General features: G+C 36.2%; 1 protein-coding gene across 1 annotated transcript; it reads left to right on the top strand.

Annotated features, from left to right (window-relative positions):
* The first annotated feature begins 21,500 nt into the window (after positions 1–21,500).
* On the top strand, positions 21,501–22,377 carry LOC131063101 (uncharacterized). The gene has a single exon (XM_057996874.1). It carries the CDS (start codon positions 21,592–21,594, stop codon positions 22,087–22,089), a length of 498 nt encoding a protein of 165 aa, XP_057852857.1. The 5' UTR covers positions 21,501–21,591; the 3' UTR covers positions 22,090–22,377.
* Positions 22,378–23,775: the final 1,398 nt, after the last annotated feature.

Here is a 23,775-nt window from a genome sequence, read left to right as displayed (position 1 = left end):
GAAGAAGGTAAATTGCTCGGGCATATTGTTTCTAAAGAAGGTGTAAAAATCGATCCAAAGAGGGTGAAAGCAATACAGAAGCTGGTTCTGCCTACAAATAGAAGTGATTTGAAATCTTTCTTTGGTCAGATCAATTTCCTGAGAAGTTTTGTACCCGAATTTTCTGAAAAGGTGAGATACATGCTGGACATGATGAGCGAGAAACGTCCTTTCAGATGGCGAGAAGAGGGTAAGAAAGCTTTTGAAGATATCAAAACAGCTATCACAAGTGCTCCAATGCTGGTAAGCCCTAATTTTGAGAAAGACTTCATTATTTATTGTTACGCTTCTGAGCATTCTCTATCTAGTATTTTAACCCAACCCATTGATGAAGGAAAAGAAGCTCCAATCGCCTTCATGAGTGTTCCATTGAAGAAGCATGAATTAAATTATAGTCCAACAGAAAAACATGCCTTTGCTATAGTGAGGGCATTGAAACAATTCAGGTATTACATACTGCACTCTCATTTTGTTGTATTTGTGCCCGGGACCGCAGTCAAAAGCATCTTGACTCAGCAAGAAGTAGGAATGAATAAACGAGCGACTTGGGTAGCTAAAGTGCAAGAATATGATTTAACAATCAAACCTACTTCTCTAGTAAGGGGGCGTGGTTTGTGCAAAATGATAGCTGAGAATAGAGATGTGTCTCCCGGTAAATCCGATGAAGCTCATACGGTTTACTGGTCAGTCTAACAGATCCTTGGTTCTCTGACATTGCATATTTTCTTTCATACGGTGAATGCCCATCAAACATGAATTATAAAGATAAACGGAATCTCAGGCTGAAAGCTGCCAAATATGTAATTTCAGATGGTGTTCTATATAAGAGGGGAATCAATGGAACATTTTTAAGATGCGTGGATGCAGAGCAACAAGAAAAATTGTTAAAAGCGTACCATTCTGAGGCTTGCGGAGGACACTTTTCATCCACTGTTACTGCCTTTAAAATTCTCAGGAATTGTTTTTACTGGCCAGGTATGTTCAAAGATGCTTATAAATTTGTGAAAAACTGTGAGAAATGTCAACTTTTTACTGGACGTCCTCAATTAGCAGCATTACCTCTCAGACCTGTAGTAATTGATGAACCGTTTCAACAATGGGGCATCGACTTTATTGGACCTATAAATCCTCCATCAAGCACTGGACATATCTACATTCTAACAGCGACAGATTATTTCACTAAATGGGTGGAGGCAATTCCAACGAAGAAATCTAACTCTCAAGTGGTATGTGAATTTCTGATGGAGCAAATTTTTGTTAGATTTGGTGTACCTCAGAAAGTGGTTTCAGATAATGCCACTTATTTCTCATTAGAGGAAATATCACTTTTCTGTTACGAGCACGGTGTGTCATTGGCACATTCATCAGATTATTTCCCACAGGGAAATGGGCAGGCAGAGTCCAGCAATAAGAATCTAGTGGCCATCATAAAAAAATTGGTATCTGACAATTCTCGAGATTGGCACAAAAGGCTCTATGAAGCATTGTGGGCAGACCGGATCACACCAAAAAGAGCTATTGGGATGGCTCCATTTGAATTAGTATATGGGATTGGAGCTCAAGTATCTTTACCCCTGGAGTTATCAACTGCTAAATTGCAATCGGTCATCGAAGATCAATTCTTTAAAAATTCATTGGAGAAGAGAGTCATGTATCTGCACAAGTTGGAAAATGAGAGGAGCAAATTAGTTGATCACATCACAGAGCACCAGATGAATGTGAAGCGCATCTTTGACAGGAAAGCTCGACCAAGAAATTTCCTTAAGAACGATGAAGTACTCCTGTGGGATAAGAGGAAAGAACCAAAAGGAGCTCACGAAAAATTTGAATCTCTTTGGAAAGGTCCGTTCTTTATTTTAGAAGTTGTTGGTCCTAACACTTTCCGTTTGAGATACCCAGATGGAACAATTCTGCCTTTTACATATAATGGGCAGGATTTGAAGCTGGTCAAATTCTAAGTTTTGATGTCCCCTGCTATGTACATAGTATTTTGTTGTGTCTAGTTTTCTCGTTCTTGTTGTTTTCTTTCCTGTTTGCTGTGTTGAGTCCTATCTCCTGTTTACAACCAGTGGCCTCGCCAGTAAAAGATATTGTCACTAGGTATGCGGCTAGAGGATCTAAAGCAAAGAAAATGAAAACAGATGCTTGTCTCTCTAAAGATCCAGTGACGGGAAAAATCATAGCGGAGGTGGCTACTTATAAACAGAAAAGGGAATCAGGGGAAATTGATGAGGAAGGATTCAAAGTCACTTCTATTGAACTAGGTACCCTTAATAGGAGTACTGGTAATAATTTCTTTAAATTTTCTGCTGATCACATGCTCACTCAATCAGAAAAAGATTCTAAAGAGAAGAAAGAATTGAAAGCAATGGTGGTGATGATGGCCACATACATCAATTCACTGATTAATTTAGGGCCTAACCCAATAATCCAGCTGCCTCAGCCATTCGATCCAAATTCCGCCAAAAGCCAGCAACTGATGAAACAGATGCAGAGGGGAAAATTGCTGTCTGACGCTGTGGTTAGTTGGGTAAATAGAATATTAGAGCAAGGGAATAAGTTTATTTCCGAAATTACTAGTATCTATTCCGAGGGTGAAGCATTGCTCGGGGAGATTCAAACTTTGATACCAGTATGGGAGACAGAATTGTCACGGTGCCAAACCATAGTTTCCCGGGTAACTGAGGTTGAAAAGTTTGGAGTTCTCAAATTCTTAGGTGAAAACCCCATGAAAGCCATGGACCCGTGCACATTATTTATCCTGAAAATTAATATGAGCTGGAAGGAGTCCATCTACAAAGAAGCCATCAAAGAGGTCCAAGGCGTCAAGAATCAAATCAGAGACATGCATAAGGAACTGGTTAAAGACATGAAGATTGTCAACCCCACAGGCATCTTACAATTGGATGAAGGTAGCATGGACATTGAAGTGTTAACCAAAAGTTTCACCGAAGCAGTTGAACAGATTAGAGATAAAGAAACGCCCAAGGTCGATGATTTCACTTCGTTGGCAGGTATAGAATCCATGTTGCGCCTCAATGAGAAGCTGATGCCATGTCAGAGCCTAAAGATGAAGGAGTACAGGTGGCAGAAGGATGCATGTAGAGCCCGGCTAATGAGTTTAAAGAACCCGCACTCACAGGCCACGCAGGAATTCATGTCTACTTTCCAGAGCTGGAAGCTGGTACGACAAACCGTCGGAAATGAGGAGGAAGCCGGCGAATATAGTGGGAACTGAATCGTCACCCGTTGGCGTTCTATCTTTTTGATAACTGCTTTCTAGTTTCATAACAGTTTCTTGTATTAACCCGATAGGGCTGGGTTTTAAGGGAGGTCCTTCGGGATTTTAAAAAACGACTATAAATGCTGGGGCATAAAACTGTCTAAAAGGGGGATTAGCAATAGAGGGGAAAAGGATAGCAAGTTAAATATAGTTTTAAGATAGATTTTTCTGAAGTACAGTGATCAAGGATAGTATATGCATGTTTTAGCTTCCAAAGACTTTGTGCATTGAAGTTGGATATACACATATGAAAAATTTTGAGTTATGCTTTGAAACTTTGCGTTCTGAGTGTTGAATTATTATCACTTTGTGGAGATAATTCGGCGATTCAAAATTTCCTTATTGCTGTTGGTTAGTCGTAAGTTCATCTATTTCCTATTTTGATATATGTTGAAAATCTAGCAGAAAATCCATTCTTTGAGATAGATTTTGTTGATTATATGTATGTGAATCTTTTCATTTGCGATCTGTATTTTGTAATTACCTCACTACCTAAGAGTAGTTGAGAGAACCTTATGCACTTTCAGGAAAAAGTGTAATTATAAAAGTTGAATTCATTGTAAATCAGATAAGGGAGCTGTACCTGTAGAAAAATTCAGAGAGGAAGTTAAAGTAAAATTAATACTTTCTCAACTGTAGTGAATGATTCTGTTCTCTTCATAACATTGGGCATAGAGTAAATTAAAAGAAATTAAGTAAGAGGACAATCTGTTCACCAACACATTCCTAAATTCCCCAAGGATGTGATTAGGATAGTCTTAAGCAGGGTACATGGTGAAATTTTCTAGTTAGATGCAGTCCACAAAATCACCAAGGAAGTTGTGAAAGCTATCACAAGGTTACCAACCACTGATAAAAGGCCAGATAAAACCAAGAAGGTATCCAATGACCTAGTTACAAACCTAACTGGTGCAACATTCGACAAGAGGTCTCTAAGAGTTAATGATGTAATAGACATTAATGTGAGATTTATCAGCATGATATTAGGGTATAAAGCTACTCATGCAAATAGACTCAATTTAGTTTCAAGTTTATGCATTAAGAGTGCTTATGATATGGTCACAGATAATGCAAAGATTGATATATGTGAATGGTTAAAACATGAATTAATTGACAACCTTGGAAAGATTAAAAAGGACAAGAAAGGAACTTTCAGGTTTGGAAATTTGTTAGTATGTCTGATGCTACATATAACAAAACAGGTTCCTGGTATAGGCTACAAAGAACTTGGATATGATATACTGGTAGGAAAATAGTTAATAGAACTATTCAATAACATGGGTGAAAACAAGGAAAACAATATTCATGACTTCTTTCAAGCATTAAAAGCCAAAATGAAGAAAAGGATCAGGTTATCACAAAAGATTGTCGACAAATACAAAGATGAAATATGTTTTGTCATCAAGAAAGATGAAATCTGGAAGGAAGCAGTCATCCCTAGGACAGTTTGGGTGACTGAGATGGGCTATGAAACAGATGATCACATAGTTGAAACATATGCTAAAGCACTTCTGAAGCCCCCAGAGAACCTAAGGAAGAAGTATTTGGTAGTGCAAAACCATTAAAAGCCAAATACAATCAAAGAAAATAGTGGAAAAGGTTGAGGAAGATGTAAGGAAAGGTTCCAAACAAGCAAAAGCCATCAAAGAAGATGTATTGAAGAAAACCGGTATAACAGAGGATGAGTTAGCAGCTCCACAACCTAAAACTCACCTATCACTGGTAGGTACTTCTTCAGGGAGTGACATGCCTGCAACTTTCAAAAGAGTTGTAAGGAAAAGAGATCCCTCACTGGAAACCACACCCTCACCTAGGAGGACAAGACAAAAGCAACAAGAAGTGAGACCTCTGGTAAGAAAGGCCACACCAAAGAAGAAACTAACCCCCAGGAAGAAGAACAGGACAAACAAAGACTTGGCCCCTCTTGATATATTGCTGAATGAAATCACAGAGGAAGGTAAATTGAAGAACATAGAGAAAATATATGACACTCTAATAGCTGATGAAAAAGAACAAGTAGAAAACGGTGTTATATTACATATGGATATGTATAAGAAATTTTTGATGGAAGTAGTCAATGAAATTCCATATGAGCTATTTAAAAGACTAGAAGCAAGAAGACAAGTAGTAATAGAACTAGATAAGAAAATAAAGATTGAAAAGCTACTTGTTGTTTATCCGGTAAACTCACCCAAAGAAATTGATGAACTAATTGCTCAAGCCAATTGGTCAGTATTTTCTACTGCACACTAGCACGTTGCTTTAGTAGTTGGAAGAATTAATGAGGTGACTAAGGAGACAGAAAATGGATGGGACATATTCCTAGTTGAGAAAGAAAAGCAAGAAGAGTATAGGAACCCCAAACCCATAAAAGTTTATTAGAAAGATAGAGACAAGGGTAAAGGTAAAGTTGGTGGACCACCTAGTATCAAGGTTAGGGACAACTTACCCCCACCTCCTTTAATTACTCCACCGGTAAAAACAACAACTATAGAAGATCAACTGGTAGCTGAGAATATGGATGTAGAGGATGATAATCCTAATCCTAAAGTTTTATATACTGTGGATGTTGATACTCAGAAGATCAACATAGTGGTAGACAAAGATACAACTGATAAGACTGATATGGCTAGTGAGCCTTCGGTAGTTGAGGAAACTAATAACACATAGGAGAAACCAGCAGAAGACAAAGAGAAAAAGGCTCCGAAATAGGATCAATAGCAACAGGAACAGGTACATAAGGAAATAGTACCACCAGCAACTAGTGAAGTAGAAAAACCATTGCTTAAAGAAATGCAGACACAAATAGACCTACCAGAGGTCAATACAAGCTTGGTTACTTGCACCAATACTCAGATTGTTGATTCATCATCAGGCTACAAATCAACTAATGTGACTGAGGTACTATTAGACTCAATCAAGAAAATAACTAACTGCAGCTCACAAGCTTACAAAGCAATTGATAATACCATACCAATTTTGAAGGTAATTGCTCCCAACTGTAATATAGACAATAAAGATTCTTTAGGACAACTTGATACACTGTGTAAATATATCTCAGAAAACATTGAGAAAATAAAAGAAGAGTCATTAAAGGATAAAGTAGAAGTTGAAAAACAGAATTCTTTGATGAGCAAATAAAGAAGTGTAACAGAGATTTTGACACACTTCTACTGGAATTATGTAATTTATTGAAAGAGTACAAAAATCTGTACAAAGATATGTGTAAAACAAACTTTTTGATTGTAGATATAGAAAAGAAGATGAGCAAGGTATAGGATAAGATCAATAAACTTGCAGATAGTTTTGTCAACTCACCTGATACACTATTAGTTTTTGAGGAAAAGACAACAAATATTGAAGAAGAATTACTTAAATTAGAAAGAGAGAAAGAAATAATAGTGAATAAGGCAAAGCATTTGAGATCAAAACTAAGTCCAAGATTGGACTATCTAGCACCACTATGGAAGGAAGTATTTGAGGCACTAATATAGGGAAAGAAAACACCGGTAGAGCATTTGCAGCATCTCATCGGTACAGTGAAGAGAATAGAGACAGCAATAAAAGATAGAAAGAAGTTTATGGATAGTATAAACTTGATTTTGGGAGATCTTTTTCAAATTGTAACCACCCAGTTACAAGGTTGAAACTACAAACTCTACTGACATCTTGACAACCTTTGTCATTGATGTCAAAGGGGGAGTAGTGGGATGAGAAAATTCAAATCACCGGAATCATATGCTCAGGGGGAGCACACACATTTTTGGTAACATTTTTTTTGGACTTCACATTTTTGGATCATTTTTGAAATTTCTCATGAGTGTTGCAATCAATGCCAAAGGGGGAGATTGTTGGCATATCCACACTCCAATGAGACATTGTATGTGATTGAAGGTTTTGTCATTGATGGCAACCTTGCAATCCTATGACAACAACAAAGGCATTATACTGGCATCAGCAGATCACACTCTACACTGGCACTTAGGACACACCAGCACCAGCACAAAAGAAAGGAAGTATACCGATACAGAGGCCGACAAGATTTTTGTTATATTATATTTTGTTTATTATTGTAAAAACTTTGTAAGCCGACTTGGAAAATTGTAAAATGACTCTTATATATAAAAGAGATCATTGTAGACATTTGATATAGGAGATGTAAGAAGTAAGGAAAAATATTAGGTAGACCTATTATGCAAAATATAGGTTAAGGGGTATATTTAAAGAATAGAGCAGGAACCGGTACTCAATCTAGCATTGAAGATGCTATTGTAAAGCAGTACAAGATATTGGATTTGTATAATCCTCATTGTAAGTCAGTGAGACTTCCCAGCAATGAGCTCTAAGCAGTTGGCCTTCCTGTATGTGCAGGCCCCTATTGTAAGTAATATTCTCTTATTGGCTTGTGAGTGAATATTGTGGGTCACAAATCCCACCGAGGTTTTTCCCACACTGGGTTTCCTCATTACAATCTTGTGTTATGGTGTGCTTTTCATGTGGATGTTCTTGATTTTGTTTATTACATTATTTCTTGCATACCAGTACACTGTTATATTATGTTCTACATGTTTTAAGTTAAGAAATTATATATACCGGTCAGATACTGATTCACCCCCCCCTCTTAGTATCTGTGGGATTCCTAATAGATAGATCATCAAAGCTTAAAACAAGCCGGACTGAATCAAAATATACTTTCTGAACCAAATATACATTGATCCACTTCAAGATAATTATAGGACCAAAAAACATCTTCCAAAGATTAATTCACTAATTCATAATGATTGAATCCTAGCCAACAACATATCTACATGCTACATAGCCATATAAGCAATTGCCAATCAAAATATACTCTCCAGAGTAAATAACTCAAACTTGGATCTCCACAAGCTACATTGACACCTAAAAATGTTTCCATAAATCATATCTAGACCTAAGGATAGGTCAAACATAGAATCTCACAACTAGCAACGAACAATACCACAACACTCTGAGAACACAAAGATGTTTTTGGACCTCAAAACCAACATATTCATGACACCAAAATTGTATCCAATGAAGATAACAATAATATTCAACACCAACAATAGATTCCGAACCCAAGCACTTCTGGAATAACCAACAAAGCAACTACACAAACAACAAAATAAGATAACTCTAAACCACATATATTTTGAACCAAACTGGAACGATATATTTGACATCAATGACAACCACAACAACACATCAACTCATATTTCTAGCACCTCTCTCTCCTCTCTCTAGGTTTTTTCATCCCTCAATCTCTACCTCTCTACCTTTTCATTTAAATATCATTAACCACCTTATCCTTATCCTACCCATCTCAAACATAGATATATATATCCCCTTTCTAGCTCTATCCCCCATTTCCACCCGCCATTACCTATATCCCTTTATTTACTCTCTCCTTCTCTTCTCTCTCTCCCCTCATGTCTCTATCTCCTCCTTTTGTAGGTATCTCATTTCCTCCATGGCTGACTCTTCCTCCATCCCTTCTTACTCATGTCTTTATTCCTTTGTCTCTACTCATCTCCATCCTTTTTTTCCTCTCTTCCTCTCTACCTCTCCCTCCCTCCTTACCCCATCCCTCTCTCACTTTCCCACTCACTCTTATTCTCTCTCTCCATTATCTAGATCTCCTTTCTGTCCCTTCCCCCTCTCTCTCCCATCTATAGATTTATCCTTCCCTCCCTCTCTATCTCTCCACTTCTCCATCCGTGTCTCATTACCCACCTCTCTCTATCCACCTTATCTATCTCATCCCTCTTTGTCCCTCTCTAATTATAGGATATATAGTGTATGTTATAGGTTTTAGGTTATAGAGTTGATGGCATAGGTTTTAGGGTTTAACGTTTAGGGTACTATTGTTACGTTATAAAAATGCATTGATAGAACACTAGCACCAAGTAATTCTAGTGAGTTATTGTCTACATTGGATCAATTCTCTTTTTCTATCTCTCTCTCCCACTTTGATTAAGGCTTATATTTTACAATTGATGTTTTATGATGGATAGATAAGTTTTTTCCTTTCACTCCTTTCCTACCTCCTCCAATCTCTACTAGTACAATTCCTGTTCTCTCTCCCTCTATTTTCTCTCTCACATCTTCACCCTCTCTAATTCTTGCTCACCTTCTATCCCTCTCTAAATTTCCTTTCTCCGTTTAACCCTTCTTTATTAAATTTCATCTCTCTCTCTTTCTCTCTCTCTCTCATCTCTACATTTCTCTCCCTCCCTCTTCATACATGTATCATTATCCACCTCTCTCTATCCACTATATCTATCTCACTCCTCTCTCTCATCATATAGGTCCCTCACCTCTCTCTCCTCCTCTAGGTATCTCACTATTATATCGAGCTCATTTTTATTTCTCTCCATCCCCTCTTAAACCACTCCATTTATGATCTCTCTCCTTCTCTTGTCTCTCTCCCATGACCTATCTATCTCCTCCTTCCCTAGGTCTCTCACTCCATTGATGTTTACCTCTCCCTCAATCCCTTCTTACTCCTCTTCACCTTCCCTCCATTTTATAGGTCATTATATCTCCCTCCACTTTATATGGTTTAATTTTTAAGGATTATAAACTATTTAGGTTATAGATTTTAGTGAATATGGTGTAGGATATAAGGTTTAGGGTATAGGTTTGAGTGTGTTGGTATAAGGTTTAGGGTAAAACTCTTTCTCCCCTCTCTAGGCCCCTCTTCTACCATATTCATCTCTCCCTCTATATCTCCAATCCCTCCTTACCCCTATCTCTATCTCCCTATTCAACTCTCTCTTATTTAAGATTTCCCTCTCTTATTCTCTCTCCATTGTCTAGGTCATCAAATTTCCCTCTCACCCTCTCTCTCCCCTCTCTATATTTTTTTCATTCCTCAATCTCTACCTCTCTACCTTTTCATCCAAGTCTCATTACCCACCTCTATATATTCCCCTTTATCTATCTCACCCTTCTCTTTTCCTAATTAGGTCTCTTACCTCTCTCTCCCTCTCTCCCTCTCTAAGTCTTTGACCACTATATATGTTCCCTTACTAGTTCTCTCCCTCCCTCTCCACCTCTATCTTCCCCCACCTTATCCTTATCCCTTTATGAACTCTCTCCTTCTCTTCACTCTCTCCCCTCATCTCTCCATATCCTCCTTCCTTAGGTCTCTTGCTCCCTCCAAATCTACCTCTCCTCATCCCTTCTTACTCCTCTCTCTTTTTTCCTTTGTCTCTCCTCATATCCTTCCTTTTCTACCCCTCTCCCTCTCTACCTCTCCCTCCCTACTTACCCCATCATTCTCTCCCTTCCCCACTCACTCTCATTCTCTTTCTCCATTATCTAGGTCATCACCTCTCTCTCTCTCTCTCTCTCTCTCTCTCTCTCTCTCTCTCTCTCTCTCTCTCTCTCTCTCTCTCTCTCTCTCTCTCTCCCATCTATATGATTCTCCTTCCATCTATCTCTACCTCTCTACTTCTCCATCCATGTTTCATTACCCCCCTCTCTCTATACATGTCTCCTTTGTCTGAATAAGTGTGTTTAGAGTGTCAGATAAGAGATGCGAGCAATTTTTTCTACCAGTGCATTTTGTGTGTTTCAGATTTGATTCTAGAATGCTTGAAAATTGATAAAGCCACATTTTATGTATGACTTATCATTGCAAATTATAACCATTTATCATTAGGTCATAGATCTAACAGTGGATATGTTGTATTCTTTATTTACCCTAAAAGGAAACCCTATATTATAAGGACATTGTCTTATATCTATGTAGCATGATATGTTATCACGGTTTGATAGTTGTTGAGTTACCTCTAGATCTCCATTGTTGATACTCCTGTGAGAAGCTTGTTCTGCAAGTAAATTGTAATATTTTATTTATTTATGAATAATATATTGGATGGATTTTAAAGTGCGGAGTTTTTATAGTGAAAGGGTTTTCCCCGCACAAATTATTGTGTTGTGTTATGCATGCAATTTATGTTTATTTTTGTTAAGATTTTGTAACTGTTTTAAAAATATATAAATTTTTTGGATTACCCTCCTCTCAAAGTTAGCATTGGAGGTTGTTCTACTACTTAACTTCCTTACACTTTATTCTATTTGAGTTGGTTTTGTTGAGAGACCCATCAAAAATATTCTTGGAGAAGGTTTCCTCTTTCTAGGTCATTTTGTTTAACCTTGGGATATCCCTGCAACCCAATCTAGTGACCCCACCACACCTTTCCTTGAGCTAGGGAAGGATTAGTCCCTAAGTGCCAATTGCACGATATCCAAACAATGTAGCCAATGAGTAAACATGGTTGATAAGATTTAAACCTTAGACCTACATGGGATAAGCTTAAAACCTTAGCACAACCTAACCAAATGTTTGAGCTAACAATTTTCCTCTTCTAGATCATTGTTATCAAGTAAACACTATCATAGTCTCAATGTTTGTAGGTGTGTCACTGGATGTTATTGAATATAATGAGGTTATGTGCAAGTTGATGAAGTTTCTCTTTGAGAAAACATCTTTGGTGGTTTAGATGTTGTATTTATCTCTATGTTGCTAGACAAAAACAAATTGTCACAAAAGGGTGCTTTTGTTATTAGTAATCAAGTAGTTATGGGGCTTCTAGGCCCCTTTCTTCCAAGAATACAATGTAAAAGTGAAGGAAGTGCATGGAAAGTGAGAAGATAGAACTATATGCTTTCTAAAACAAGTTGTAAGGATCGAAATGCTTAGTGAAGTAGATTGCAAGTTTCTCATTGATTTGTGGTTTGAATCATGTGCTCATCTAGTTCTAGGCCTCCTTTTGCTCTATAAGGTTCTATACAATGGTAAGTCTATTGTTGGGGACTGTTGAGCATTTAGGCTAATTTTATTCTTATGGTTCTTAAATGTAGTCAATAGATAGTTGCATAGTTAATTTTTCAATTTCTATCCATCATTCATGTGAATGAACATACTCAAATTATGCATTATATTTTTTGAAAGCAATATAACAAGAAGATTCCAAGACCATAATTTACCAACAAAAAAAAATGAAAATATCATGATTAATAGTAAATTAAAAATTTTGAATTTTGAATTTTTTCTTATAGAATCAATGAAAGAAAATTACATAGGTTTAGACAATTACAAATCTGCCAATAAATAAATTAAAAAGAAAACAAAATATCACCACTAATCTTACAACCCAAAACCAACTCATAAACCTCATTACAAAGGATGGGCCAACCTTAGACCACACACACTATGCAACATATTAAGCCTAGAGAATGTTAGTCAACTCTAGGTGTTTAACACTTTTTAAGTCTATAAGTGTATTCTTAGTGTGACCACACACCTTAAGCAACATATCAAGCATAGAGAATGTTAGTCAACTTTGATTGTTTAACACTTCTAAACTTAGAAGTGTAAGCTTAGTGTGTGTGATTTAAGCCATTCCCAAAAGACGAACCTTATACTCTAAACAATAACATACAATATTATCCAAAAATTTTGATAGGTGATAATGTGGTTCATAGTAGTCGAGCAGGCGGGAAGGAAAAAGTTTGAACCTACGAGACAAAACATGTACCAAACCAGTAGCAGCGGATGGCAAGAACCAGGCCAATGGAATTCCATGGGCTACAAGAATTTTCAGTGGGGTTATTAGAGGAACAAGCATAGCTGGAATACCCAACAACATCAAAGACCCCCATTCAAAAGACTATCCAAACAAAAGAAACCAATATTTGATATCTACAATGGCTATTGTTCTGAACATTCACAAGATCTTGTTAGGGGAAAACGGTTTCTAGACCATTTGAGAAGTCATACCAAAGTGGATTTCAAAAGTACAAATATACTGATATGCAAACCCAAATTCCTCTCCTATCTGAACAATATTCTGACTGCAGGGAGCCGAGGTTTTTCAGATTCCACTCTTAGAGTTCTCTTCAACCCAAAGTTTGATAGTGCAGGGAGCTGAGACTTTTCAGATTTTACTCTTAGAGCACCCTTTAACCCAAAGTTTGATAGGTAGCCTGGTAAATACAGAATAGTTGAGGAGGTCCCCCTTCGACCATTTGATGAACCCTAGAGAAAAATAAAGTTGAATGAAGAATAGATTGAACAACGATCAAAAAGAAAGATAATGCGACCACTCCTGAACCAAGTCATCTTCATAAGCAGTACAAGGTTACTCTCCTAGACCATGTTATTATGCCTCAAATTTCGTATCTTTGAGAGAGAGCACTTGTTGGTAAGTTTTAGAAATCTTCTCCATCATCTGCTGATTTATTGTCATGGGCTAAGAAATGTTGGAAAGGGGTTAAGGAGATTTTTACATTGATAATGGATCAAGATTTTTTATTGCAATATTTCGATCAAAAAATTCTAGGGATATGGTCCATAAGTTTAAGGGTTGGTTTTGTAAGGGTTTTGGTCTTTTCACCATCCCATGGGTACTAAATTTCAAGATGGATTCTGCAATATGTATTTTTTCCCCCTTCTAGATCTCTTTTTTGCCCTTGCCTTTGGAATACAGAGATTCTTTCCCATGTTCCAATAGGTCACTACAATGGTATGAGGAGCTGGATGTGTAGAGATCACCAGATAATCTAGGCCAAGTAGCTAATGATTGGCTATGCCCAATTCTGGCAGTTTGGTGGTATGAGGAGCCCAAGGTGCAAAGATCACTAGACAACTTAGAACAAATTACCAATGAAGTGTTACATTCGGTTGGCTCCCAATTATTTGATGAAATTGTTGAAGATGTTTTAAATGAGGATGATCAATTGTTCCCAGATCACTTAACAGTTATGCCAATTGTGTTTCTAGATTCTCATATTGACATTTTGCCTAGTAATATGGAAGTAGAGGTCAACAATTACCAAACAGATTGTGAAATCCAGCAAGATCCTCCATATGATTTCTCACAATCTCTATCAGTTTCCCAATCACCTCCTAGTCTTTCTCTACTATCTAATCCACCAAAACCAAGAGGGAGAAAACCAAAATTAGCTAAATTGAAAGAGGAAATAGCAACTGACATTCAATCCACTTTAGATGGTCAATTTATTGTCATTAAAAGGTCGAGGAGGGCATGTTGTTTTCCTCGCCCTCAATGAAAATCATTTCATGGAATGTCTGACAAAAGAAATCAAATTAAGCACCAGCTTGATTTGACAACAACTGATATTGTTATGTTGCAAGAAACCAAAACATCCTAGGATACTTTTCAGAACACTATTCACAAGTGGACAAAATGGAAATCATTGTATGTTCTAGCTCGGGGAGCTTCAGTAGGGCTTATAGCTCTTTGGAATCCTAAAACAGTAAATGCAGAAATAGTAACCACAAGTAATAATTGGCAGTTATTGAATATTCAAAACTTTGATCTGTCTTTCAATCTATTTAATGTTTATGGACCCACTAGTACACTTGACAAAAAGAGGCTCTGGAATACAATAGAAGCAGTTATTAATCAATTTATAGATCATAACATTATTGTGGGAGGAGACTTCAATGTTATTGTCTCCCTTCAAGAAAAAAGAGGGGGTATTTGTCCTCCATTAAGGACTATTGAATATTTTGTAGGTTTTATCTCTGATAATGCATTAACAGATACAATGCCAAAGAAGGGTTTTTTTACATGGACAAATAGGAGAAAGAAATTTTCACAAATAGCTAAGAGATTGGACAGATTTCTCATTTCTTAACAATAGTTGTTACAAAATTATCAATTTGAATTAGAGATTCTCCCTCTCATCTGCTCAGACCACTTTACTTAGTATCTCCCCTAAGACTTCACCTTATGTGCATCGGATTTCATTCAAATCTGAAAGGATGTTGTTCAGACATCCTCATTTTTTTCCCCTACTTCATCAATGGTGGGTGAGTGCACCATTTCATAATGGTAATAAAATGCTTTAATTTTACAAGAAAATGCAGTATGTTAAACCTCAAATCAAAGTATGGAATGCAATAGTTTTTTAGAATATTTTTCATGAAAAAGATATGGTGGCAAAAGAGTTAGCAAAAATTCAGGATCACATCATTATGTAGGGCATGGATAATGCCACGGATGATAAGAAAAACATCTACAGACAACATGGGAAGAGTTATATAAGAGAGAGGGATTCTATTGGAGGCAAACATCTAGGGAACTCTAGTTGAAAGAAGGAGATAGGAATACAAAATTCTTTCATGCGTCAGCAAAAGAAAAAAGAGTGGCCTCTTCAATATTTGAGATTAATGATGCTATTTCAGGTGCTAAGCTGACAAACCTCTAGAAATTCAAGATGAAAAAGTGAATTTTTTTAAAAATTTGCTTGCTCATCCCCTTGTTAGTAATATGCATTTGGCATCTAAAGAACAAGAAGTCTTAGATGTTATCAGAAATATCATCACCCAATGTGACAATGGGGATCTCATGAAACCATTCACTCTTGAAGAAATTCGTGGAGTGGTGTTTTCACTTGCCCTGGATAAAGCCTCGGGTCCTGATGGATATACGGCCCTTTTATTTCAAAAGTGTTAGGATGTTATAGGCTTTGAAATATTGGTAGCACTTGAAGAGTCAAGAAGTGATTCAATTTTGAAGATGTTTAATGTAACTAATGTATCAATTCTGCCCAAGGTAAGAGAACCAAAAACGTTTGCAGAATTTAGGCCTATCTCCTTGTGTAATACAATTTATAAAATCCTTACTAAGGCCATTTATCGAAGATTGCAAAAACTCATTCCAAAACTTATTTCACTTGAACAAGGAGGTTTTGTCCCTAGGAGGGAAACTATGGAAGGGGCATTAGTTGCACATGAAGTTCTCCATTCTGTTAAAACCACCCAAATTCCATCTTTAATTGCTAAGCTTGATATGATGAATGCCTATGATAGGGTAAATTGGAATTTTCTCTTAAAAGTTCTCCACAAATTTGGATTCTCTGAAAAATGGTGCAAGTGGATTAGAGCATGTATTTCGGGACAATTCTTCTCAATTATTATCAATGGGACACCTTCAGGTTTCTTTGCAGGTACTCAAGGTGCTAGGCAAGGAGACCCCCTATCCCCTTTATTGTTCATCATTATGGCAAAAGAGCTTAGTAGATTAATCAAATTTAATAATGAAAAGGGCACTTGGCAGGATATCCACATTCTCAATACTTCCATTTTAGTCACACATACACTATTTGCGGATGACACTCTTTTATATGGAAAATCCACTATAGCAGAGGATAATCATATTAAGAAAGTTTTGGAATCCTTCACATCAGTATCATGACAAAAAATTAATGCTCAGAAATCAAAGGTATTTATTTTCAACACAAGATCTATAGTTAGCAGAAAGATCATTTAAAGCTTGGGATTTAATCTAGAAGATTTATCTTGTTCGTACTTAGGTATTCCTTTATTTATGGGGGCCAAAAATAATCTTATTGAGAAAATGTGCTTGAAAGGATTAAGTCTAGAATTTCAGCTTGGCGAATTAGATGGTTGTCTCTCTCAGGCTACATCCTTCTTATCAAAATTGTTTTGGCCTCCATACCTAACTATTATATCTTTGTTCTTAAGGCACCAAAATCAGTTGTCATGAAGATTCAAAAATTATCAAAAGATTTTTATAGAAGGGTAATCTCTCTCAAGAAAAGAAAATTCCATTAATTTCACTTACCAATATGACACATGGAAAGGTTGTGGGAGGAGTAGGACTACATGATCTCACCAAATGAAATAAAGCATTTCGAGGTAAATTGGTTTAGAAAATGTACTTCAAACCTAATGCAAAATGGTGCCAAATCATGCAACTGAAGTATCTAGATTCTTCAAACCCTTTGAGAACCCTCACCATTGCTAATCCTCCAAATGGATCTACAATGTGGAACTTCATGATGTCCTCCAGAGAACTGGTACCATGTATATTTCTTGGCAATTTAATAATGGGGAGTCAATTCATTTTTGGAATGATTCATGGAATGGACATCCTCCACTAGCACAATGTCAACACCTGGAAGGAATAATTCCTATTCTTACTCATGCATGGGGTGAGAAACTTATTGATTACATCAGTGGAATTGAATTACATTTAGGAAAGGCCATTTGGAAAGATTTTTTGCATGTTATTACTAATGAAAATCAAAAGAAAATGTTACAAAACCTTTTGTCTTAGAGGATTGTATTTATTTTAGATAATTCTGATAAAGTTGTTTGGGCTCCATCCAAACAAGGTGTATTCTCAGTTTAAAATGGATATGCAGCTTTACAACATATGATGGATCAGCAACAAAACCAAAGAGCATTTAATTTTTGTTGGAATAACAAAGTTTTTCCTAAAGTAGGTTGTTTCTCTTGGTTGACAATTTAAAAAAAGATCTTAACTAGTGACAGACTAGTCAAGCTGCAAATTTCCCAACCATTTTTTGTGTTCTGTGTAATAAGGAAAGTGAAATAGTTGATCACATGTTTGATCAATGTCCATTTGCTCAACAGTGTTGGTTCTTTAGTTTGAACAAATTGCAAATTTCATTGCCTTTACCAAACACAATATGGGATTTGTTTCAGTCATGGCCTACTATGTTTATCTCCTCCATATTTTCTTGTATTTCGCACATCATTCCAACAACAGACATTTGGTCCATCTGGTGGGAAAGAAATAAAAGAGTCTTTAGGAAAGTGTCTCTGACTGTTGATAAATCTTTGGAAGTTATAGAGAAATCAATTTCTGATCTAGTAAATGTTCATGAGCAATCCTGTTATAACATTTCTTCACTATTTTCGTCATGGGATTCTTCCATTATCAAAAAATGGAAGCATATTTAATCACTGTCTAACTCCAATTTTCCATCTTCTAATAAATTTAATAAGGTTGATAGATCTAATGTTTCATGGCAACCTCCACATCGAGATTTTGTCAAACTTAACTTTGATGGGTCATCAAGAGGGAATCCAGGTGACTCAGGGGCTAGAGTTTGTATTAGGGATCATCTGGGTAATTTAAAAGCATGCAAATCTTTTTTTTTGCCTCCAGAAACTAACAATATGGTAGAGGTGCAAGCGTTATTGGAAGGATTGATCCTTAGAAAGAAATTGGGTTATTTAAAAGTTCATGTTGAAGGGGACTCCTTTCTTAATATTAATAAATGCATACAGAGGAAAACATTAAATTGGAGGATCAATTAAATTCTCAGACAAGTTTGGAATCTACTAGATTCATTTGAAGCATTTCATATCTCGCACACGTACATGGAAGGTAACAAGATGGTGGATATACTTGCAAACATGGGCTATGATGGGCTTGAAATTGAATCAATTAAGGATGGATATGATTTAAAATAATTTCCATTATTAAAAAACATATTATGTGATGAGATTTCATGTGTGACGAGACAAGGTAACTATCATATTTAATCATTTAAGTTCTCATGATAATTATACTTGCAGGAATAAATACAAACCAAGGTGAATTAATCGCTTAGCATGGTTGCATGTGTGATATGTCTTAAATAAGTCAATCACCATCTTCACATAAATGACTTATATCCTTGGCACATGTGAAATGTAAATTGAGGACTTCTCGTACTTGGTAAAGCAAAGTTTCCACATGCGAACATTATTTGCAAGCAGATAAAGATATTGGAATTAAAACATAGGTGGATGGGTTGGCTTTTAGGCATCATTTCCTCCATTTCAAAGGCATTCTTCCCTCACAAGCTAAGTTGGTTTGTGTACAACATAGGTTTTGAAGAGTAAGGAAAAAATAAACAAAACAACATAATAGGGCTCGTTGGTTTCAACAGAAGGAATAATGCAAATGGATGATACTTGCGCAACGTAGAGAGCACACGGAGTATATGTCACGCAATTCCAGAGTCCACTTAGCGATGGAAGAGTGGGAGAGACCCTTCTCAGAGAACATCACAGACGTATTTTTGGGACAGTCTTCCACATTCAATTGTACCAGATCAGGAGGAGCATCAAGCAAGTGATTGATAAAGAAATCTTGTTTCCTCAGGCAAGATGGGTCATATTCCCATCATAGCTTATCTCTATTTTCTTGTCTAATGCGTTTGCTTTGCTTCAATCTCTCTCAATGCTTGAGTTAATTGTTGCCAAAGTTGTCAAGAATGAATTTCTGCCTGGTAATAAACTTCTGCTAGCAGTCGAAAGATATGATTTATGGGAGGGTAACGCACATATTGGGGGTATTTTCCCGCGGTATTTTATTCTATCCAGGCATGTCTTTGTGTCAATCTATGACACCATTAAACACATGTTGGAGATGTAGAATTTTTCATATATCCAAAGTGCTTTGGATAGGCATCGTAGGGAAATTGGGCAGGAAATAGTTACCTTGATCAAGAAAAAGACTAATGCCTTGTTAATTATATTGAATGCGGAACTCCTTGAGGTGAATCCACATCCACAACCATTAGTGTCAGATTTAAATGTTGCCCTAGGGCCTGTGTTATCGCAGGGTTCTAATGAAGCTGCAAGATCTGCTCAAATTCCACCTACGGTTGACAGGGGCACAGTGCAAGAACAACAAAATGAAAACGTCCAACCGATGGATGAGTAAGGCAGAGGGTAAAATTTTTGTTATCCATTTTGATGATTATAAATATGGATTATTGATGATTCTACATTTCGAAACTTGCTGAGAATGGCCATGTTGCAAACTTATAAGTCTATGTACAGAATTAACTGTTATTCAAGTTAATATTTTTTGGATTGTAGCAAGATTGAGACAGATATGTAGTCTTGCAGCCAATTGCAAAAATTGGTAAACTTGGTTTTGTAAGAATGATATTTATATCATATCATTAGTTTAGCTTCATTAGGTTAGCATTAGTTATTTAGGGGATTTCGATTGTAATTGAAGCTATAACCGAAAGTTTTTTTGTTTTCGGTTCTTTCCTGCTGATATGCTTGTCGAACCAGATTTTTGTATCTTATTATTATATAAATATATATGTAGCTTGCCACCTTGCCTTAAAAAAAAAAAAAATTTCCAAAAAAAATTAAAATTAAACAAACTATGACATCATAATAATCAATCACATACAATGTTGGAGCAAAAAGCAATAACAATGTGCAACTATCATATTAGAAATCAATAACAACGTGCAATAGAAACCAATAAATGTGTGCAACTATGCACATGTGAGATGGCAATTCAAGGTGCACCAAGCTTCAATTCGAGTCGTTGGGAGGCCCTGTAATTGTTGTTTATTCTGTAATCCCAACTTACAATCCTATAGGGGAAAGGACCCAGTAGTTGTGCACCCTAACTTCGCGCTTCTCAAAATCCTACTTGGAAATTTCAAATCACTCCGATTTTTTTACAGCAGCTTACTTGGCAAGTCCCCTGCTTATAACTAAGGTTTCAGGACCACATCATCAAATATGATGCCACATCAGCATGCTTTTTGCCAAGGCGTCCAAAACAACCCCCAAAAAAAGTGAGACCAATAGGCGTGCAAAAGAAACCCCAATAGTTGTGCAGCTAATGTGGCATCACCTGATTGGTTACTTTTTACAATATTGGTACATTTCTTAACAACTATTGGTACATTTCCTAACAACTATTGGTACATTTCCTAACAAAAATTGATATTTTTGTTTCAAACAATAGGTTTTATTTGTTCAATTTTCGGAACAAAAGGTATCAACAACCCTCACAACAATTGAAACATGCTCAACTACTGGGTCCTTTCCCCTATTTCATCCCTAATTGTTCTCACACTCCATTAACGGATTCTCATCCGGTACAAAAATGATGTAACTCAAACGTAAGATACCTGCAACATACGGAGTCTTCTAAACAAACCAAAACAAAAGCTACTACAAAATTCCCTGCAGAGCTTCAGACAATCGCTGTACGTGACGCAATGCATGCACTCCAGGTAGTTTGGAACGAATCTGAAGCTTACATTTTCTGTTCACTTGAGACCCGTTGGCGAATTCCAGAAAAAACCTGCAGCAGCCTGACTGCGCGGGAAGCATATTTCAAAATCCAATTTCCAATGCCTTACAATGGCCTCGGAAATGGTGAAGTCACATGCGTCTGAGCCTTGCATTCAAGCTTCCTTTGTTTTTTCTGTTACAGGCGAGCATTATACTGGTGTCCGTTGAGATATAAATTATAATATCTGGAGTTGGTAGAAATGCATTCCTTTTTTTACTGCGACACCTGTAAGCCCGATCCCACCTCTGAATTCGACCGTTAGCAGGCATCTCAACATTCTTACCGTATAAAATTACATGATGATGTTGTGTTTCCTAAGAGATCAGAGATAATTTAATGGGGAACTGTATGTGGACAAGCTTTGGTAGTGCAGAGGCACCGGGCAGAATGTTGAGTGTGATCAGTAGAGGTGATAATACGTATGATCCATTTCAATATGCACAATCTTTTCCTGTGGATGTGCAGTTGGAAAATGTGGCGCCCTGTAGACTGTCATCTGGATCAGCTGCAGATCTTCTTGCCAAAATTAGTAACAAAGAGCCCACTGTGGAAGTTGTGCCTTCTCAGCAGAAGGGTATTTGGAAAGTGAAGTTGGTTATAAGTGTTGAGCAGCTTCATGATATTCTTTCACACCAGTCCAACACAGAGGCCTTGATTGAGAGAATGAGATTGACGGCTTCTGCTTCTGCTTCTGCTTCTGCATCTTCGCCATCAACGCAAAATCAGCGTAGAGTTTCCTTTTCCTCTGCTTGTTACTGGAAGCCTTCTTTGGAGAGCATTTCAGAGGATACAACTTTTGATAATGGCATCAGGACTGCCATTACTGGTAAGTAAGTTGGCAGTGTAGGAGTTTAAGGCGTTGTGTAACAAAGTATATATTAGTGTTGTTTGGAGTGAAATAGAAACCATGGTTTCAGTTTCACCCATGGAATTGGATATTTGTAATGCGCAAAGGTCATGTGTATGACTTCAGGATCATATTTGTGGCTAAGGATGGGCTTTCAAAATTTAAACTGTCATAATATGCAACTGTATATGTTGGGTCTCCACAGGGTTATAAAATAAAGAGATGTCATATATGTGAGGTTTATGGATGGCTCAAATGATTAACTGTTTACAATCATTCATAGTCTCAGTTTTTACTCGATTATGTTATCTAATGTTTGATTGGATATAGATTACAGAGTGTGATTCTAAATATTGATGTAAGTTAAAGCGAACATTATTGAATTCAGAAATATCATGCATTAAGTACTGATTATAGATGAATTCATTTACTTCACTTCAGGCTTTGTCTTGTTTATTTATATAATGTTTATGGAAATTTAACTTTTTGTACATGGATAGGGGTACTCTAAAATGACACCACCATTCTTGTCAGTGAATGAAAAACAAAAAGCATAAGGATGTTGTTTTCTTTCTTATCCAATCAGAAATGACAACTTTCATTTCAATGTAGACTTCTCTTTAAATGGTTAAATTTTGATTTGATTTTTATTATTTTGCTAATTGTTTAGAAGGCAGATTTTTCATTTTATTTTTATGAGATTACTGATTTTTATCTTGATTTGTTCATTATTCCATTTAAAATTATTATATTATAATTAATATTAAATTAATATTATTATATTATGATATTGTAATCAATATTAAATATTAAGATATTATATATTTTTATATTTCTATTAAACTCTTCACCAAAGTAAAATAAATTATTAAGACTAATTATTATTATATCATCATATCTTTATTATATTATTATAATATTAGATTGACATAATTATGAAGTTAACAACTATTAGTATGATAAAGATGGATAGAATTAACTAGCTTATATATATTTAATAATATATATAGAATAAGCCGAGAGGTATCCTTCTAGAGGCGCCTATTTTTTTATTGATTTATCAACATTAAATTGCAATAGGCGCCTCGAGAAGGATACCTCTCGGCTTATTCTATATATATATTATTAAATATATATAAGCTAGTAGCAGTCGCAGCATGAATTGAAAGACATGACATAAATTAATTTCAATATATATATTGTTGTATAGTTTAGGATTCTAATTGGTTCAATTCTAGATTTATAATTGTAGTTAGGATTGGAATCAAAATAGTAGGCCTAATTCAATAAGGATTAGGGTTCATTATGGTTTACTATTAGGGTTAGGATTTGATTTGGTTTAAAATAGTAGGCCGAATTCAATAAGGAATAGGGTTCATTTTGTCTTGCTATTAGGGTTAGGGTTATGGTTGTAGTTAGGTTTTACATCATTGTTTAGGTTAGGTTAATGGATAGGGTTTGGATTTACATCATGTTTAGTGTTACGATTAGCATTAAGATTGTGTTTAGGCTAGGATTTAGGGTTATGGTTAGATTATGTGTAGGGTTATGGTTTATATCATAGGGCTATGATTAGGGTTAGGATTATAGTTAGGGTTTACATCATTGTTAGGGTTAGGTTAATGATTAGGGTTTGGATTTACTTCATGATTAAGATTAGGGATAGGGTTAAG

The sequence above is a fragment of the Cryptomeria japonica genome, chromosome 11 (assembly GCF_030272615.1).
Source record: "Cryptomeria japonica chromosome 11, Sugi_1.0, whole genome shotgun sequence".
NCBI lineage: Eukaryota > Viridiplantae > Streptophyta > Pinopsida > Cupressales > Cupressaceae > Cryptomeria > Cryptomeria japonica.
This window is presented reverse-complemented; position numbering and strand designations above follow the sequence as displayed.